This window comes from Leucopleurus acutus (assembly GCF_964270905.1).
Source record: "Leucopleurus acutus genome assembly, chromosome: 2".
NCBI classification, from domain to species: Eukaryota; Metazoa; Chordata; class Mammalia; order Artiodactyla; family Delphinidae; genus Leucopleurus; species Leucopleurus acutus.
This window is the reverse complement of record NC_139143.1, coordinates 80559802-80573085: the sequence shown is the minus strand read 5'-3', so window position 1 is coordinate 80573085 and position 13284 is coordinate 80559802. Positions and strand designations below refer to the sequence as shown.

The window sequence follows — 13284 nt, the reverse complement described above, 5'->3', positions numbered from 1 at the left end:
AGGCACACGGGCTCAGTACTTGTGGCTCACGGGCTCTAGAGCATGGGCTCAGTAGTTGTGGCGCACAGGTTTAGTTGCTCTGCAGCATGTGGGATCTTCCTGGAGCAGGGCTCGAACCCGTGGCGGATTCTTAACCACTGTGCCACCAGGGAAGTCCCAGTGGTTACTATTTGTGGGCATTCATTATGTGCCAGGCACTGTGCTAAGTGCTTTATTTCTCTTAGTCTTCATGATCAACCCCTGAGGTAGATAATATTTTTGTTTCACAGATGCAGAAATTTAGAATTAGAAAGGCTAAGTAACTTGCCTGAGGTAACACGCTGTGAAGTTGTCTAACCCAGACTAGATACCAGGTCTGTCTGACTTCATAGCCTGTGGCCTTAACCACTGTGCTGTATTGCATTTTATGGTCCATGTTTTCTTCAGGACCTGGAAGTCCAGTAGTGGGATCATGAATAAATGATTGTTATAGCATGGTGAAGCACCTAACCTGGAGTAGTTGGGTCCAGAGGAAATCCTACCAGAGTTATGTCCTAAAGGATGAGAACTGAGCTGGAAGGGCTTAGTCACTTCCATCTGATCATTTAATTACAGATTAGATTTCCTTAAAAAGGAGCCCTTCCTCTATAGGATTCACCTTTTTTCCAGGGATTCATGACAAACCTATGTACATAAAATAACCCATTTTTATAAAACAATATGAAAAAGCAAAGATCAACAAAGGGATGGATTCTGGCCCCAACTTATTATATTAAAAGGCTACAATTTCTTCTTCCTTTATAGCAGACAAGAAAGACCTGAGTCCAAAGTACAGAGGAATGTCAGTGAGAAGATTTTATGCTTTTTGTAGATTAGTTTAGAGTTACCTTCTTTATTGGCTCGTGAATGCCCTTCTTTCAAGAACTGCATGATTTTCATTCTGGAACGGTGCAGAGGCAGTTGTACATATGGTTGTTTTCCCTGGAGACAAGAGACTAGCTGGGTGATGCCATATATGACACGAATAAGTAAGGAATCCATTTTGCTAGCTTTTAATTTGCTACAAAAAACATTTAACTAAAAAGTCAAAGGTTTCTTGTAGAAATAGCACCACCCTGTGGTCCTTGAATATCTTTAATTTTCCACTTGACTGCTACTTTATTTAGAGACATGATGCTTTCTCTCCAGTAGAATTGAGAACATTGTAGGGTGTATTGTTCAGATCCTATGGAGGTAACAGGCCTTGAATTCTTATTGGCTTAACTCAACACATGATATTGTTTGTGTTGTGTGTATGTTTTGTTTTGCTCTTGATGTTGCTATATTTCCAAAATGGTTTACAGGGAGGGAATTCCTTTTCGGTCCAGTGGTTAAGAATCTGCACTTCCACTGCAGGAGGCACGGGTTCGAGCCCTGGTCGGGGAACTAAGATCTCACGTGCTGTGCAGTGCTGCCAAAAAAAATGGTTTACAGGCAAATATGGGAGGGGATAGACATAGGGATGCAGTTTTGTCATCTTGGGATGCCATCTCAGCATGTAGGTTTTAAGGTTGCCATGGCAGGAGAAAAAAGAGAATTTATACCCACTCTTAACTGGCTCTGACTAGAATTGACCCAAGTTATTTCTGTTGATAGCTCATTAGCCAGAACTAATCATGTGACCCCAATCTTTCTGCAAGGGAGGCTGGGAGGTATAGAGTACATGTGATAAACATTGCTGTCTCTGCATTCGCAGACAGTGTTGGAGCAACTGTATTACTTTACCCTATTACTTTACATTAAATATGCAAATTCTGGTTCAGAGGTTTATATGTGCAGCTCACTGAGTTGCAGTGTAGTGCAGTTTACTCTCACTTAGCTAGATGCTTTACAAACTCCCCCATCTCATCATGTCTCTAAGAAAGATTTTTTTATTCCAGGGCACAAGTATGAAGTATTTGTGGTGCACTGGGTACTTGGAGAAGGAGATGCAAAAATGAATAAAACCTGATCCCTTCTCTTTCCTTTCTCTTTCAAGTGTGTGTGGCCTAAAATGGGAGACAAACTTGTGTGTAAGATAACATGATGCAATAAAAAGGATAAAGATTTTGGAGTCCCACAAACTTGGATTTGAATTCTGATTTCATCACCTACCAACTCTGTGACTTTAGACAAAGTTATTAAACTTCCCTGAACTTTGATTTCCTTCATAATAAAACAGCGTAATATTCTACCTATCTTCTAGGATTCTTGGCTCAAAAATAATGTGTGTATAACACTCTGTTGCCTAGCATTTTATAGGTACTCAGTTAACAAAAGCCATGAATGTAGTTCAAGGCAGAGTAAAAATGCATGCAATACAAAGAAAGTGCTATTTATAGAGAGGGAAAGATAATTGCTTTTGCCTGGAGGTGTCTGGCAAATCCTCACAGAGGATATGACATTTGAGGTGAGTCTTAAATGATGAGTAAGATTTAAATAGGGAGAGAGGGAAGCTGAAATAGAATGAGCAGAAATATAAAGGCATGAAAGTGAATAACATGTTTTAGCATGGTTGGCTGGCTGGAGTATAGAGTTTATAAAGGAGTAGGACTAGAAAAGTAGGTTGAACTTATAGCAGTGGCCTTAATTATCATGCTAAGGACTTTGAGACTTATTTTGACATTAATAGGGAACCATCCAAAGTTTTTGATTAGCTGAATGTTAAACCTATTTGGGAGGACAAATCTTCTGGACTGTGAAAGATGAAGAGTCAAAGATTTAAAGATACCAGTTAAAAAGTTGTCAGGGAGTCAAAGGTCTTGTTAAATGGTTATAAATGTTATGAGAGGTAGTACAAAAATAATACACATTTTCTGCACTCATGAAGCTGCTTGGTGAGACTAAATATAAATACAGGCAGCTTTCATACTATCTATTGACCTAGCGAGCAGCTCCCTTTCTACAGCCATCTCTCACAACCCTGTTTTCCTCATTCTACTGGATTCATACTCTAATCTTTCTCTTGTAACTGGCATCTTTTCACTTATACACGAGGCCTGTTATCCTTAAACTCAGCTTGGGAGTTCTCCAGTTAGCATTTTCTCAGATTTATCTCCTGAAATCTCATCCTCTTCCCCAAACCTTTCCCAGTTCTGAGGTTTCCATGTGCAGTTCACTGAGTTGCCTGTAGAGCAGTTTATTTTCACTTAGCTGGATGCTTTACTCACTCCCTCATTACATGTTCTTAATGAAAGATTCTTTATTTCAGGACACAGCTAGCAAGAAAATTGTTGCAAGGAGTGTAATTATACCTATCAAATAGGAACGTTGCACTAATCCCCTAATAACTGAGGTGACTAGGATTACTAGACAGCTGGGAATTGTACAATACTGGCCACCATTCATCACTGTAGGCAAGAGCATTAAATGAAGTTTCCTGAGTTAGGTTGTTAATGGCTGAGCTATGCTCCTGAACAATCTCTAACGGAATTGTTTCCATATGGGACAGAGCCCAGACATAGCAACACAAGCTGGAACAGATTCAGAGTATGAATAATGTGATTGGACTTAGAGAATTATAAATAATAACAAGGATCTGTTTTACATAAAACTAAAATGCATGATAGTGATATTTTTCCCTGTGGCAGATATGGCTTAAAACCTCTGTGTTGTAGCAAGCGTAAAAAGCCTATTAATTGTAAAACACTAAAATGGTTTCTTTTATAGTTGGACCCTGGACGTTTTTTGCACATAGGGACCCAGGCACCCCAATGCCTTGCTGCTCACCTGGATAACCAGGTTGCAATTGAGAGTCCCAGAGCTATTTCCCGCACCAGTGAGAATGATCCGGTGAGTTGCTAATGTGTATATGGGTTTTTTTCAGGGCTTATAATTTGTATTGCCATCATTTTACACATAAGAAAAACTGAAACTGAAAGAAGCTAAGCAGATTTTTACATATAGTCAGACAGTACCTGAGACAGCATTCTGGAACCCTGATCTTCCCCATCCCTATCTGATACTATGGTAACATAGCTCAGACAGGTCAGTCCATATCTGTTTTGGTTTAATTCCTACCATTGAACTCACTTTGTGCCAAGGGTTTTGTTGGGTATAGAGTAGGTACCTAGTAAATACTTAACTACTCAATTCCTTAGAAGTTAAATTTAGTAGTTATTATTGATCTTAGTGTATGATGGGTTGGCAAACTTTTCCTGTAGGAATCATATAGTAAATATTTTAGGCATATGAGCCAAAGTGATCTCTGTCACAACTACTTAGCTCTGCCATAAACAAATGGGCCTGGCTGTGTTCCAGTAAAACTTTATTTACAAAAATGGGTAGCCAGCCATAGTTTACCAACCCTGGTATGGAGAACCCTAACAAAATCAACTTACTTGCCTAGGACCGCATAGTTTTCCTAATAACCAATCTGGTACTATCTTCCACCTTTCTAAGTGGATTTCCTAGTGTCTGGAGAGGGAACTAACTTGATTTGTTGAGAAGAGCAGTATTTAAAGTGAAGTTTATCGGTAGAAACCAGGATTCCAGCAGTATCCAGTGTTGCATTTTCTATTTCAGGTCCCATTAGGCTAAATGCTGATTTCTCCTTCCTCAGTATTATTGTTGCCTCTTATAAATAAAATTAGTTGTATGGTCTGTGCTTAAATGTGAAGGGAACCAATAGCTTTTCTCTCCCTTTTTGTCCCTACCCCTGCCCTCTGAGTTGCCCCAACTTAACATATGCTGTGCTTGTGGAAGGGAAAAAAATAACTCATTACCCAAAACACCATCTCAGCAGGGTGTGTTTTATTTATGTCTCTAGCGTTCATCTACTTTCACAAGCACAAAATGAAACAGAATAAGTGAATGAAGTCATTGAATTGCCTTTCAGCTTTTCCCTGTAATTGTAGTCCCTTTATCTGCCAGTTCCTCAGAGGTTTCTATGGCAACAGTGGCATGCAGATGATCTTGTCACGTGACTGGATCATCTCTATGCACAGCGCAGAAGAATCCAGATGGCAAGATTTGTCTCTGCTCCTTCCACATCTAGGGTTTATGTTGCCGAGCAACTGGCTTCATCATTCAGGCCAACATCAGCTTTATATATACACTGTGGATTTGGGGACAACAGCGAGCATTTTTTGTCTAAGAAATGAAAGAATATTTTTTCCAGCTCTGAGAGAGAAGTGTTTCCTCACTACAGTCTAGAAGGCCCTTGACACTTTTTCAAAGTCTTTGTCACTCTATCCATTATACCTGTTTGCATTTTTATTTCCTAGGCCAAGCATGGGGAGCAGCATGAGGGTCAGCACTACAACATATCCTTCCAAGATCTGAAGACTGTATTCTCCCATGGCCTGCCTCCTCGCTTTGTAATGCAGGTGCTCAAAACAGGGGAGGGAATTGGAGGGAGCTTATAACACAAGCTGTTGATAGCAGAGGGGTGGAATTAAATGAGTAGAAAACTATAAAAGATTTAATTTGAATCTTAAAAACAAATCAGATAAATTGAGCTATTGATTATCTTTTGTGAATAGTGCTGTTGTTATAATTACTTTAAGCAAATGCTTATCTGCAGTTAACCTCTTTAAATCCTTTTTGGAGCCAGGCAAAATATTCTTAAGTAAATAAATAATATTCCACTCTTTTCCTTGTGTTACCCAACAGATTTCTAGAAACTTTAGACTTCAAATAATTGTTAAAAATGAATTTAATATTTGCCTTAGCAAAATATCATGAAAATAGTTTATATGTATAGAAAAGCAAAAACATAATATATTTTTGAGCCAAATAGAAATGATATTTGGATTAGATGCATCATTCATTGTTCTTCTTCAGTCTCATGGGTTTTCAGAAAATGTAGTTTTGTGGTCATAAATTCAACCCAAAGAATGTAATCTTGGATTGCTTTATAGCCATTGAAAGAATTCATAGTTAACTGCAAACAGAGTTTGTTGGCAAAATTTTTTTTAACACTTTTAATAAACATTTATTTATTTCTTTATTTGTTTATTTGACTGTGCCAGGTCTTAGTTGCGTCATGCAGACTCTTAGTTGTGGCATGCATGCAGGATCTAGTTCCCCGACCAGGGATCGAACCCAGGCCCCCTGCATTGGGAGCATGGAGTCTTACCCACTAGACCACCAGGGAAGTCCCTGGGAAAATTGGTTCTTTTGGATAATTCCTGCTCAATTAGTTTCAGCCTCAGAAATTATTCCTTCTTATTGAAATATCAAACTTGACTGTGCAGGTGATTTTTAGCTTAGAAACCAGAGGATGTCATTTCTTCAATGTGTTTTATTTCAAGAAGTTAGATGAGACACCAGTAAAGGGGCTATTTCTAGGCCATAGACAACTTGTCATCAAAAATTTTGTTAAGTTTGGAAATAGGACACGGTCAGAAGAAATCATCTTTAAACTGTCCCAAGACATTCATAGTACAATCTCTAACATAGTTCTGAGGGCCTAACTTTAACTATTGCAGGTTGCTTTCAGAATGGTTAACCACCAGTGCTTTGGAAGGAATTACTCATACATTCTTTCCATAACTTCCATTTATGTAAAGGCGAACTCCCTCACCATTGTTTGTGTATTTTAGTACTGTCATATTGCCTAATACGGCATTTCTGTTTTAATATCTGTATCATGTTTTTGAAGGTTTCACTTTCCATTAAGTTTGAACTTACCTGTCAAAGTCCTTCTCCAATTCAATTGTTTGGTTAGGATTTCTTTAAAAAATACCAACACTATCTTAATCCCTATCTGATATACTTGTGAATAGTATTTGTTAGGTACTTATTCTTATCAGTAGACATTATTAAATACTTTATTTGCAAATCATTTTCACACATATCACTGCTTCCCAAATTTTTCCACCAAATTATTCCTGATGGCATAAAGGGAATGAATTTTGTGTGTCAGTTCTCTGGTGTATCTGTATCCTGGTGGTGTCAGGTATGGCCTCATAGCTGTGGGGCAGTTGGTCACACCTGCTCCTGATCTGGTATGTATATAAGTTCTAGAGAAAAGTCTAGGTGGCTACAGTAATAAGAATTAGCTAAAGGGACTTCCCTGGTGGTCCAGTGGTTAAGAACCTGCCTTCCAATGCAGGGAACGCGGGGAACTAAGATCCCACATGCCATGGGGCAACTAAGCCCACGCGTCACAACTACTGAGCCTCTGCCCCACAACTAGAGAGCCCACGTGCCGCAACTACAGAGCCCAAGCACTCTGGAGCCCACGAGCCACAACTAGAGAGAAGCCCGCGTGCCGCAACAAAAGATCCTGCGTGCCGCAACGAAAGATCCTGCATGCCGCAACTAAGACTCGATGCAACCAAAAATAAATAAATTTAATTTAATTTAAAAGAAAAATTAGCTAAAAATAAATTTAAAAGAATTAACATTTATTTGATGCTTACCATGTGTCAGATGCTTTGTTAAGCATTTTACACGCTTTTAATATTTATATCAACCTTAAGTAGTTTACATAGTTATGTCTGGATTATTTGTAAATTTCAATTAACTGATGTAATATCTGTGCTTCATTTACAGAAATAATCAAAAGCTGAATGTTACACACTTGGTGCGGGATAATGTGTTTCAATTTTTAGCTAAATTACATGGCTAAATTTTCAAATTCAATACCAACCTCTCCTAATTGAATAAATGACAAATAGGCAATTTGATGCTATGGTTGCTATGTTGGACTCAGTGTATATTAACAAGAACTGGCTAGAAGTTCCACACCCCACCCTCTCCTTCCTCTTTCCCTGTTTTGTTAGGTGAAGACATTCAATGAAGCTTGCCTGATGGTAAGGAGACCAGCCCTAGAGCTTCTGCATTACCTGAAAAACACCAATTTTGCTCATCCAGCTGTACGATACGTTTTCTGTATCCTTCCCTGCTTGCCTGGGCTATCTGAGCCAATGCTTTCCTTCCTCAAATGGGGGAAAAGAAGAAATGCTTTATTTGTTGACAGTTGAAGTGTCCCTTTCGGTGGTGTTTTCTTTCTTTTTTTTTTTTTTTAATTAAGAAAATACCTTTATTTTTAGCCAGAAGGGGTTAAGTCAGAATTGACACTCCTGTAGTAAGAGTGCATGAAAATTCTAATATTTTGAAAATTGACTAAATTTATTTTCCTCAGGAACTTGTTTCTTTTACTCCTTGCTCTAATTGGAGATTTTTGCAGTCCTAAATTTAAAAGACATAAGTAATCTATTTTAGTGGTACTGTCAAAACAGCTTTTTTTAAAAGAATTAGGTATGAACATATTAAATAGCATATTAACATACTCCAACTTTTGGTGGCTCATCTCTAAAATGACCCAATTCTTCATCTCATGTTGTGTTTCTCCTGTTTTAGTTTATCACTTAAGATGCTTCATTTGCAGTTGAGTAAGAAGAAAGTCCAACTCACAATGGCTTAGGTAATAAATGATTTTTGCCTAAGGAACAGGAACATCAGGTTTAGGCTCAGGTTTGGTTATTTCAGCAGTTCATTGAGGTCATCAAGAACTCAGATTCCAGGACTTCCCTGGTGGTCCTGTGGGTAAGACTCCGCTCTCCCAGTGAGGGGGACCCGGGCTCGATCCCCGGTCGGGGAACCAGACCCCACAGGCATGCCAAAACTAAAGACCCTGCGCGCTGCAACCAGGACCGGGCGCAGCCAAAACAAACAAATGAATATTCTTTTAAAAAAGAGAGAACTCAGATTCCTTTAATCTTTCTGCTGTCATCCTCACCATATTAGGTTTTGTCTCCAGGTTGATTTCTTCATGTTGACAAAATGGTTACAGCAGCTCCAAACATCTCATCTTCACAGAGCCATGTCCAAAGGCCAGAAAAGTAAACATTCCTTTCTTGCATTCTTTTTTTTTTTAAAACAAAGAAAAATTTCCCAGAAGCTTCCATCAGACATCCCTCATTTCATATTGCCCAGAATTACGTCACACATCCATTCCTAAATCAATTCCTGATGAGAAAAATGAAACTACTATTCCTTTCTCTTTTTTTATAAATTTATTATTTTTAAAAATATTTATTTATTTGGCTGTGCCAGGTCCTAGCTGCAGCACACGCGATCTTTGTTGCGGCATGCAAGATGTTCAGTTCTGGCATGCGGGATCTTTTAGTTGCGGCATGCAGGATCTAGTTCCCCAACCAGGGATGGAACCCGGGCCCCCACATCGGGAGCGTGGACTCCCAACTACTGGAAGGTGGTGTTTTCTTTAACAGCAAGTGCTTTAGATGGCGAGAAGGGAACAGGAAAAACCCTCAGTCTTTGCCATAGTATTCATTTCTGTGCAAAACAGGATTGGCTGATACTGCATATTCCAGATGGTAAGAACTTCCCTCACTATGTTGGGGTTAGTTATTCTGTTACTGTGAACATTGTGGCTTCAATTTTCTGACAGGGCTCTGACAACTAAGGGAGAAGTCTTTGCTCCAGGTACAGGCTGGTCTGAGTTAGTTTTGGAACCTTTTGATAATTAGAATGAAGTATTTTTTGGCGCAGCAATCCTCACTTTGATAGCTAATGCCCAAGAGCATAAACTCCCACCTTAGTGTTCACCACAAGCTTTATTGCCATCAGCCAACAACTTTGAGTACCCATAGACCCTTTGACATGGTACTGTTTGTCAGCTTTCTAGGTTGTCAGCATGGATCTTAAAAACTTAAACTCTCATACTTCTCATATATCCCTCCTTGTTTTGTTCAGTGTTGTTTGCATCCACATTTTCTGTCTTTAAAAACTGCCAGGAAGCTGAGGTGACCTTTAATCCATTTATTTGTGTATTGTGTGTAATGATAATATTTAAGATGGACCAGACCAAAAAGTAAACCTCTGAAGCAAGAAGGCTTTAAGAAATATATATGGGAAACTAAAGTCATCTCCCATAACTTAAAGAAGCATAGAGTATTTTGAGTTGAATACAGTCAGTTCCTGCCTAGTTTGTTTTCTTTTGCCTTTTGATTAGCTCATCTTTGGGTGAAAAACTGCCGGGATCTTCTGCAGTCCACCTACAACAAACAGCGCTTTGATCAACCTTTAGAGGCTTCAACCTGGCTGAAGAATTTCAAAACTGCAAATGAGCATTTCTTGAGTCAGGTGACTAGACTCCCAGAAGTTTGGTGCTGGACAATCTTTTAAGATTTTTATCTTCTTTGTGCCCTGAGTACCAGTAGACTATGGAGAACTAATATTGTAGTTGGGATAACTATACCATTTTGTATTTCTTTCATACATTTTATTCACAGTGAGTTCACACGCTGAAACTCATTTATCCATGTAAAATAAAGAGGCAGCAGTAAGCTGGTCGCATCTGGTGGGTAGCAAAGTGAAGTCCAGATTGCTTCATTGACTTTTCCAAGGTGACAGCCTAAAATCCTCTAACACACATTTCAACTACATAATTTTCTCCAGATTAGATCTCTTAGGTACCAGAAACATATTCGTAAAATTATTCTCTAGTGATGCTTGGATACAGTCTCTAGGCCAGGGATTTTCAACTCTGGATGTAAGTCAGAATCACCTAGGAGCTTGTTAAAAATGCACGTGCCAAGGCTTCATCCTGGGCCTTTTTAGTCAGAATCCCTTACTTTTTTGTGTGTGTTTTTTTAAGCTCCAGGCAGAAATGGGCTAGAAAGCATTCACTTCCCTGCTGAGCTCTCTTACAAGGCTTGAAAAATAGATGAAAATAGAATGCTAATAACCTTAGCCTCCTACCCTACCTTCTTAGCTAGGGATGGGTTCATCCTTAGGCTAAGTGGCCTTTTTTGGTCTTTGTTTTATTTTTAGATAAAAGTTCAAGAGAAGTATGTCTGGAATAAGCGAGAAAGCACTGAGAAAGGCAGTCCCCTGGGAGAAGTAGTTGAACAGGTATAAAAAAAGACACTGAACATGTACTATGTCTAACCAGAGACAGCCTCTTGTAGGACTGCAAGCCACTGTCTCTCTTTCCCTACAGGGCATAACGCGGGTGAGGAATGCCACAGATGCAGTTGGGATTGTGCTCAAAGAGCTAAAGAGGCAAAGTTCTTTGGGTATTTTTCGCCTCCTGGTGGCAGTGGATGGAGTCAATGCTCTCTGGGGAAGGACCACACTGAAAAGAGAAGATAAAAGCCCGGTAGGAAAACTGAGTTTCTCTATTTTGGTTTCTCTGATTTCAGAACCCATCATATACGTAGGCTGGGACATAGCCTTCTAGACCATGCAGTATATTTTCTTGCCTTGGAATATTTGAAATAAGATGTATAGTGAAAATAGTATCAGAAGGAGATGATGCCACATTCCATCATCCACTGAATACCAAGAGCATGACAACAAAAGCTGTGGTTTCTTTGTCAATTTTCTTCTTTCTATTCTCTTTTCAAAATGATGTTCTCTGGTCTAAGCAGAGACGATCAGAAGCATCAAGGAAGGGGGTGGGTTGGGGTAGTGGGTATTTTCTCCCTTGGTAACTCTTTAATCTCCAGAAGCATGGCAGTTTGAGGAGCAGTGGCCATGTAGCTTATTCCAGAGGTACCTTCAGGTACTATAGTTACGTAGTAGTTGAGGATTTTTTTTTCCTCTTTTTTTTTTTTGGCCTCACAGCACAGCTTGTGGGATCTTAGTTCCCTGACCAGGAATTGAACCCAGGCCCTCGACAGTGAGAGTGCAGAGTCCTCCGGAGATTTCCCAGCTGAGGATTTTCTAGTTGTTGTCAGTGCAGATATCTCAGGGGAGCATCCGGGCAGAGCAAGTAATGTTCTCTTCTCTCCCTCTTTTCTCCCTTTCTCCTCCCTCTCACCTCTGTCTCACACACTGACCGATGTGCAGATTGCCCCAGAAGAACTAGCATTTATTTACAACCTGAGGAAAATGGTGAAAAATGATTGGGTGAGTGCACATGATACCTAACAGATTTCAGAAAGAAATGTATTTTCGTTTTAAAGATGTTCAACTGCCTCATTGCTAATACCTACCGGTCTCTAATTTTATGGACAGAAAGTTCTTATATCTTATTTAATTCTCATAACTGTACCAAGTTTTAAATCTATATATTTGTTTTCTTATCTTTCCACTTGACTGGAGTACACTTATTCAAAACCATTTTTTTTGAAATATTGGCATAATTTCACTTTGCTGCAATTGTTCAAGGTGTTTTTATTTCTTATCAACTTTGGAAAGGATTTTGATAAATTTGAGATCATGTAGCAATTTATTGTCAGAGTCAAATTGAGAATTAATAATCAAATTAGTTGCCATTTAACTGTGCTAGATCACACTGCCATACCACCATATGGCAAAAAAAAAAAAAAAAACTGCAGATGATTAAAATGCATTTTTCTGTCTTTTTCAAATTCAGCTTTTTCTCCTTTCTTTCAGCAAGGAGGCGCCATTGTGTTGACTGTGAGCCAGACTGGGTCTCTCTTTAAGCCCCGGAAAGCCTATCTGCCCCAGGAGTTGCTGGGAAAGGTCAAATCACTGGAAAATTTGTTTACCCTTAGATAGTCATTCTGTCTAAATATACATACATATATATATATATTTTTTTTTTGGACATAATTTCAGACTTGGAGAAAAATGGTATTCCTCTGTGACTTCAGCTAGATTTCTAAAATGTTAACACTTTACCATGTTTGCTTTACTCTTTCTCTCCATCTATTTTTTCCCCTGAATAATGTGACAGTAACCTGAGAGATGATGCCCTCTTTTATCTCTAAATAATGCATATTTCCTAAAATCAAAGATATTCTAGGGCTTCCCTAGTGGCGCAGTGGTTGAGAGTCCGCCTGCTGTTGCAGGGGACATGGGTTCATGCCCTGGTCCGGGAGGATCCCACATGGCGCGGAGCGGCTGGGCCTGTTAGCCATGGCCGCTGAGCCTGCACATCCGGAGCCTGTGCTCCGCAACGGGAGAGGCCACAGCAGTGAGAAGCCCGCGTACCGCAAAAAAATAAAAAAATAAAAAGATATTCTAATGTATAACCACAGCACAATTTTCAAAATCAGAAAGTTAACATTGACTGTTACCTAATCTATAGAATATATTCTGATTTTGCCAGTTATCCCAGTGTCCTTTACAGGAAAAGAAAGTCCTGGATAATGCACCGCACTCAACTGTCAGGTGTCTTTAGTCCCCTTTAATCTGAGACAGATCCTCAGTCTTTGTCTTTTATAACCTTAATATTTATATCTCTGTTTTTGAAGAGTACATGCTAGTTATCTTATGGGTTATTTTATGGGGTTGTCTGTTTTTTCCTGACTATACGTGATGTTAGAAGTTATAGTGTGTCTTCTCAGTGCATAATATCAGAAAGCACATGGAACTTATTTCTCCTGTTACTGGCAATATATA

General features: G+C 39.2%; 1 protein-coding gene across 4 annotated transcripts in view; it reads left to right on the top strand.

The window, feature by feature from the left end:
• The window catches only part of DAP3 (death associated protein 3), a gene marked incomplete at its 5' end in the record, with an annotated part of 30442 nt that overhangs the window by 13564 nt on the left and 3594 nt on the right, over positions 1-13284 (top strand). For 3 of the 4 annotated variants that reach the window (XM_082834272.1, XM_082834273.1, XM_082834275.1), the window contains 9 exons: positions 3667-3789; positions 5223-5324; positions 7728-7836; positions 9192-9284; positions 9923-10053; positions 10744-10824; positions 10913-11071; positions 11764-11823; positions 12313-12402. In XM_082834272.1, coding sequence (XP_082690398.1) covers positions 3667-3789; positions 5223-5324; positions 7728-7836; positions 9192-9284; positions 9923-10053; positions 10744-10824; positions 10913-11071; positions 11764-11823; positions 12313-12402 — 948 coding nt within the window. The remainder of the gene's footprint in view (positions 1-3666; positions 3790-5222; positions 5325-7727; positions 7837-9191; positions 9285-9922; positions 10054-10743; positions 10825-10912; positions 11072-11763; positions 11824-12312; positions 12403-13284) is intronic. The other variant, XM_082834274.1, reaches the window with a different exon arrangement.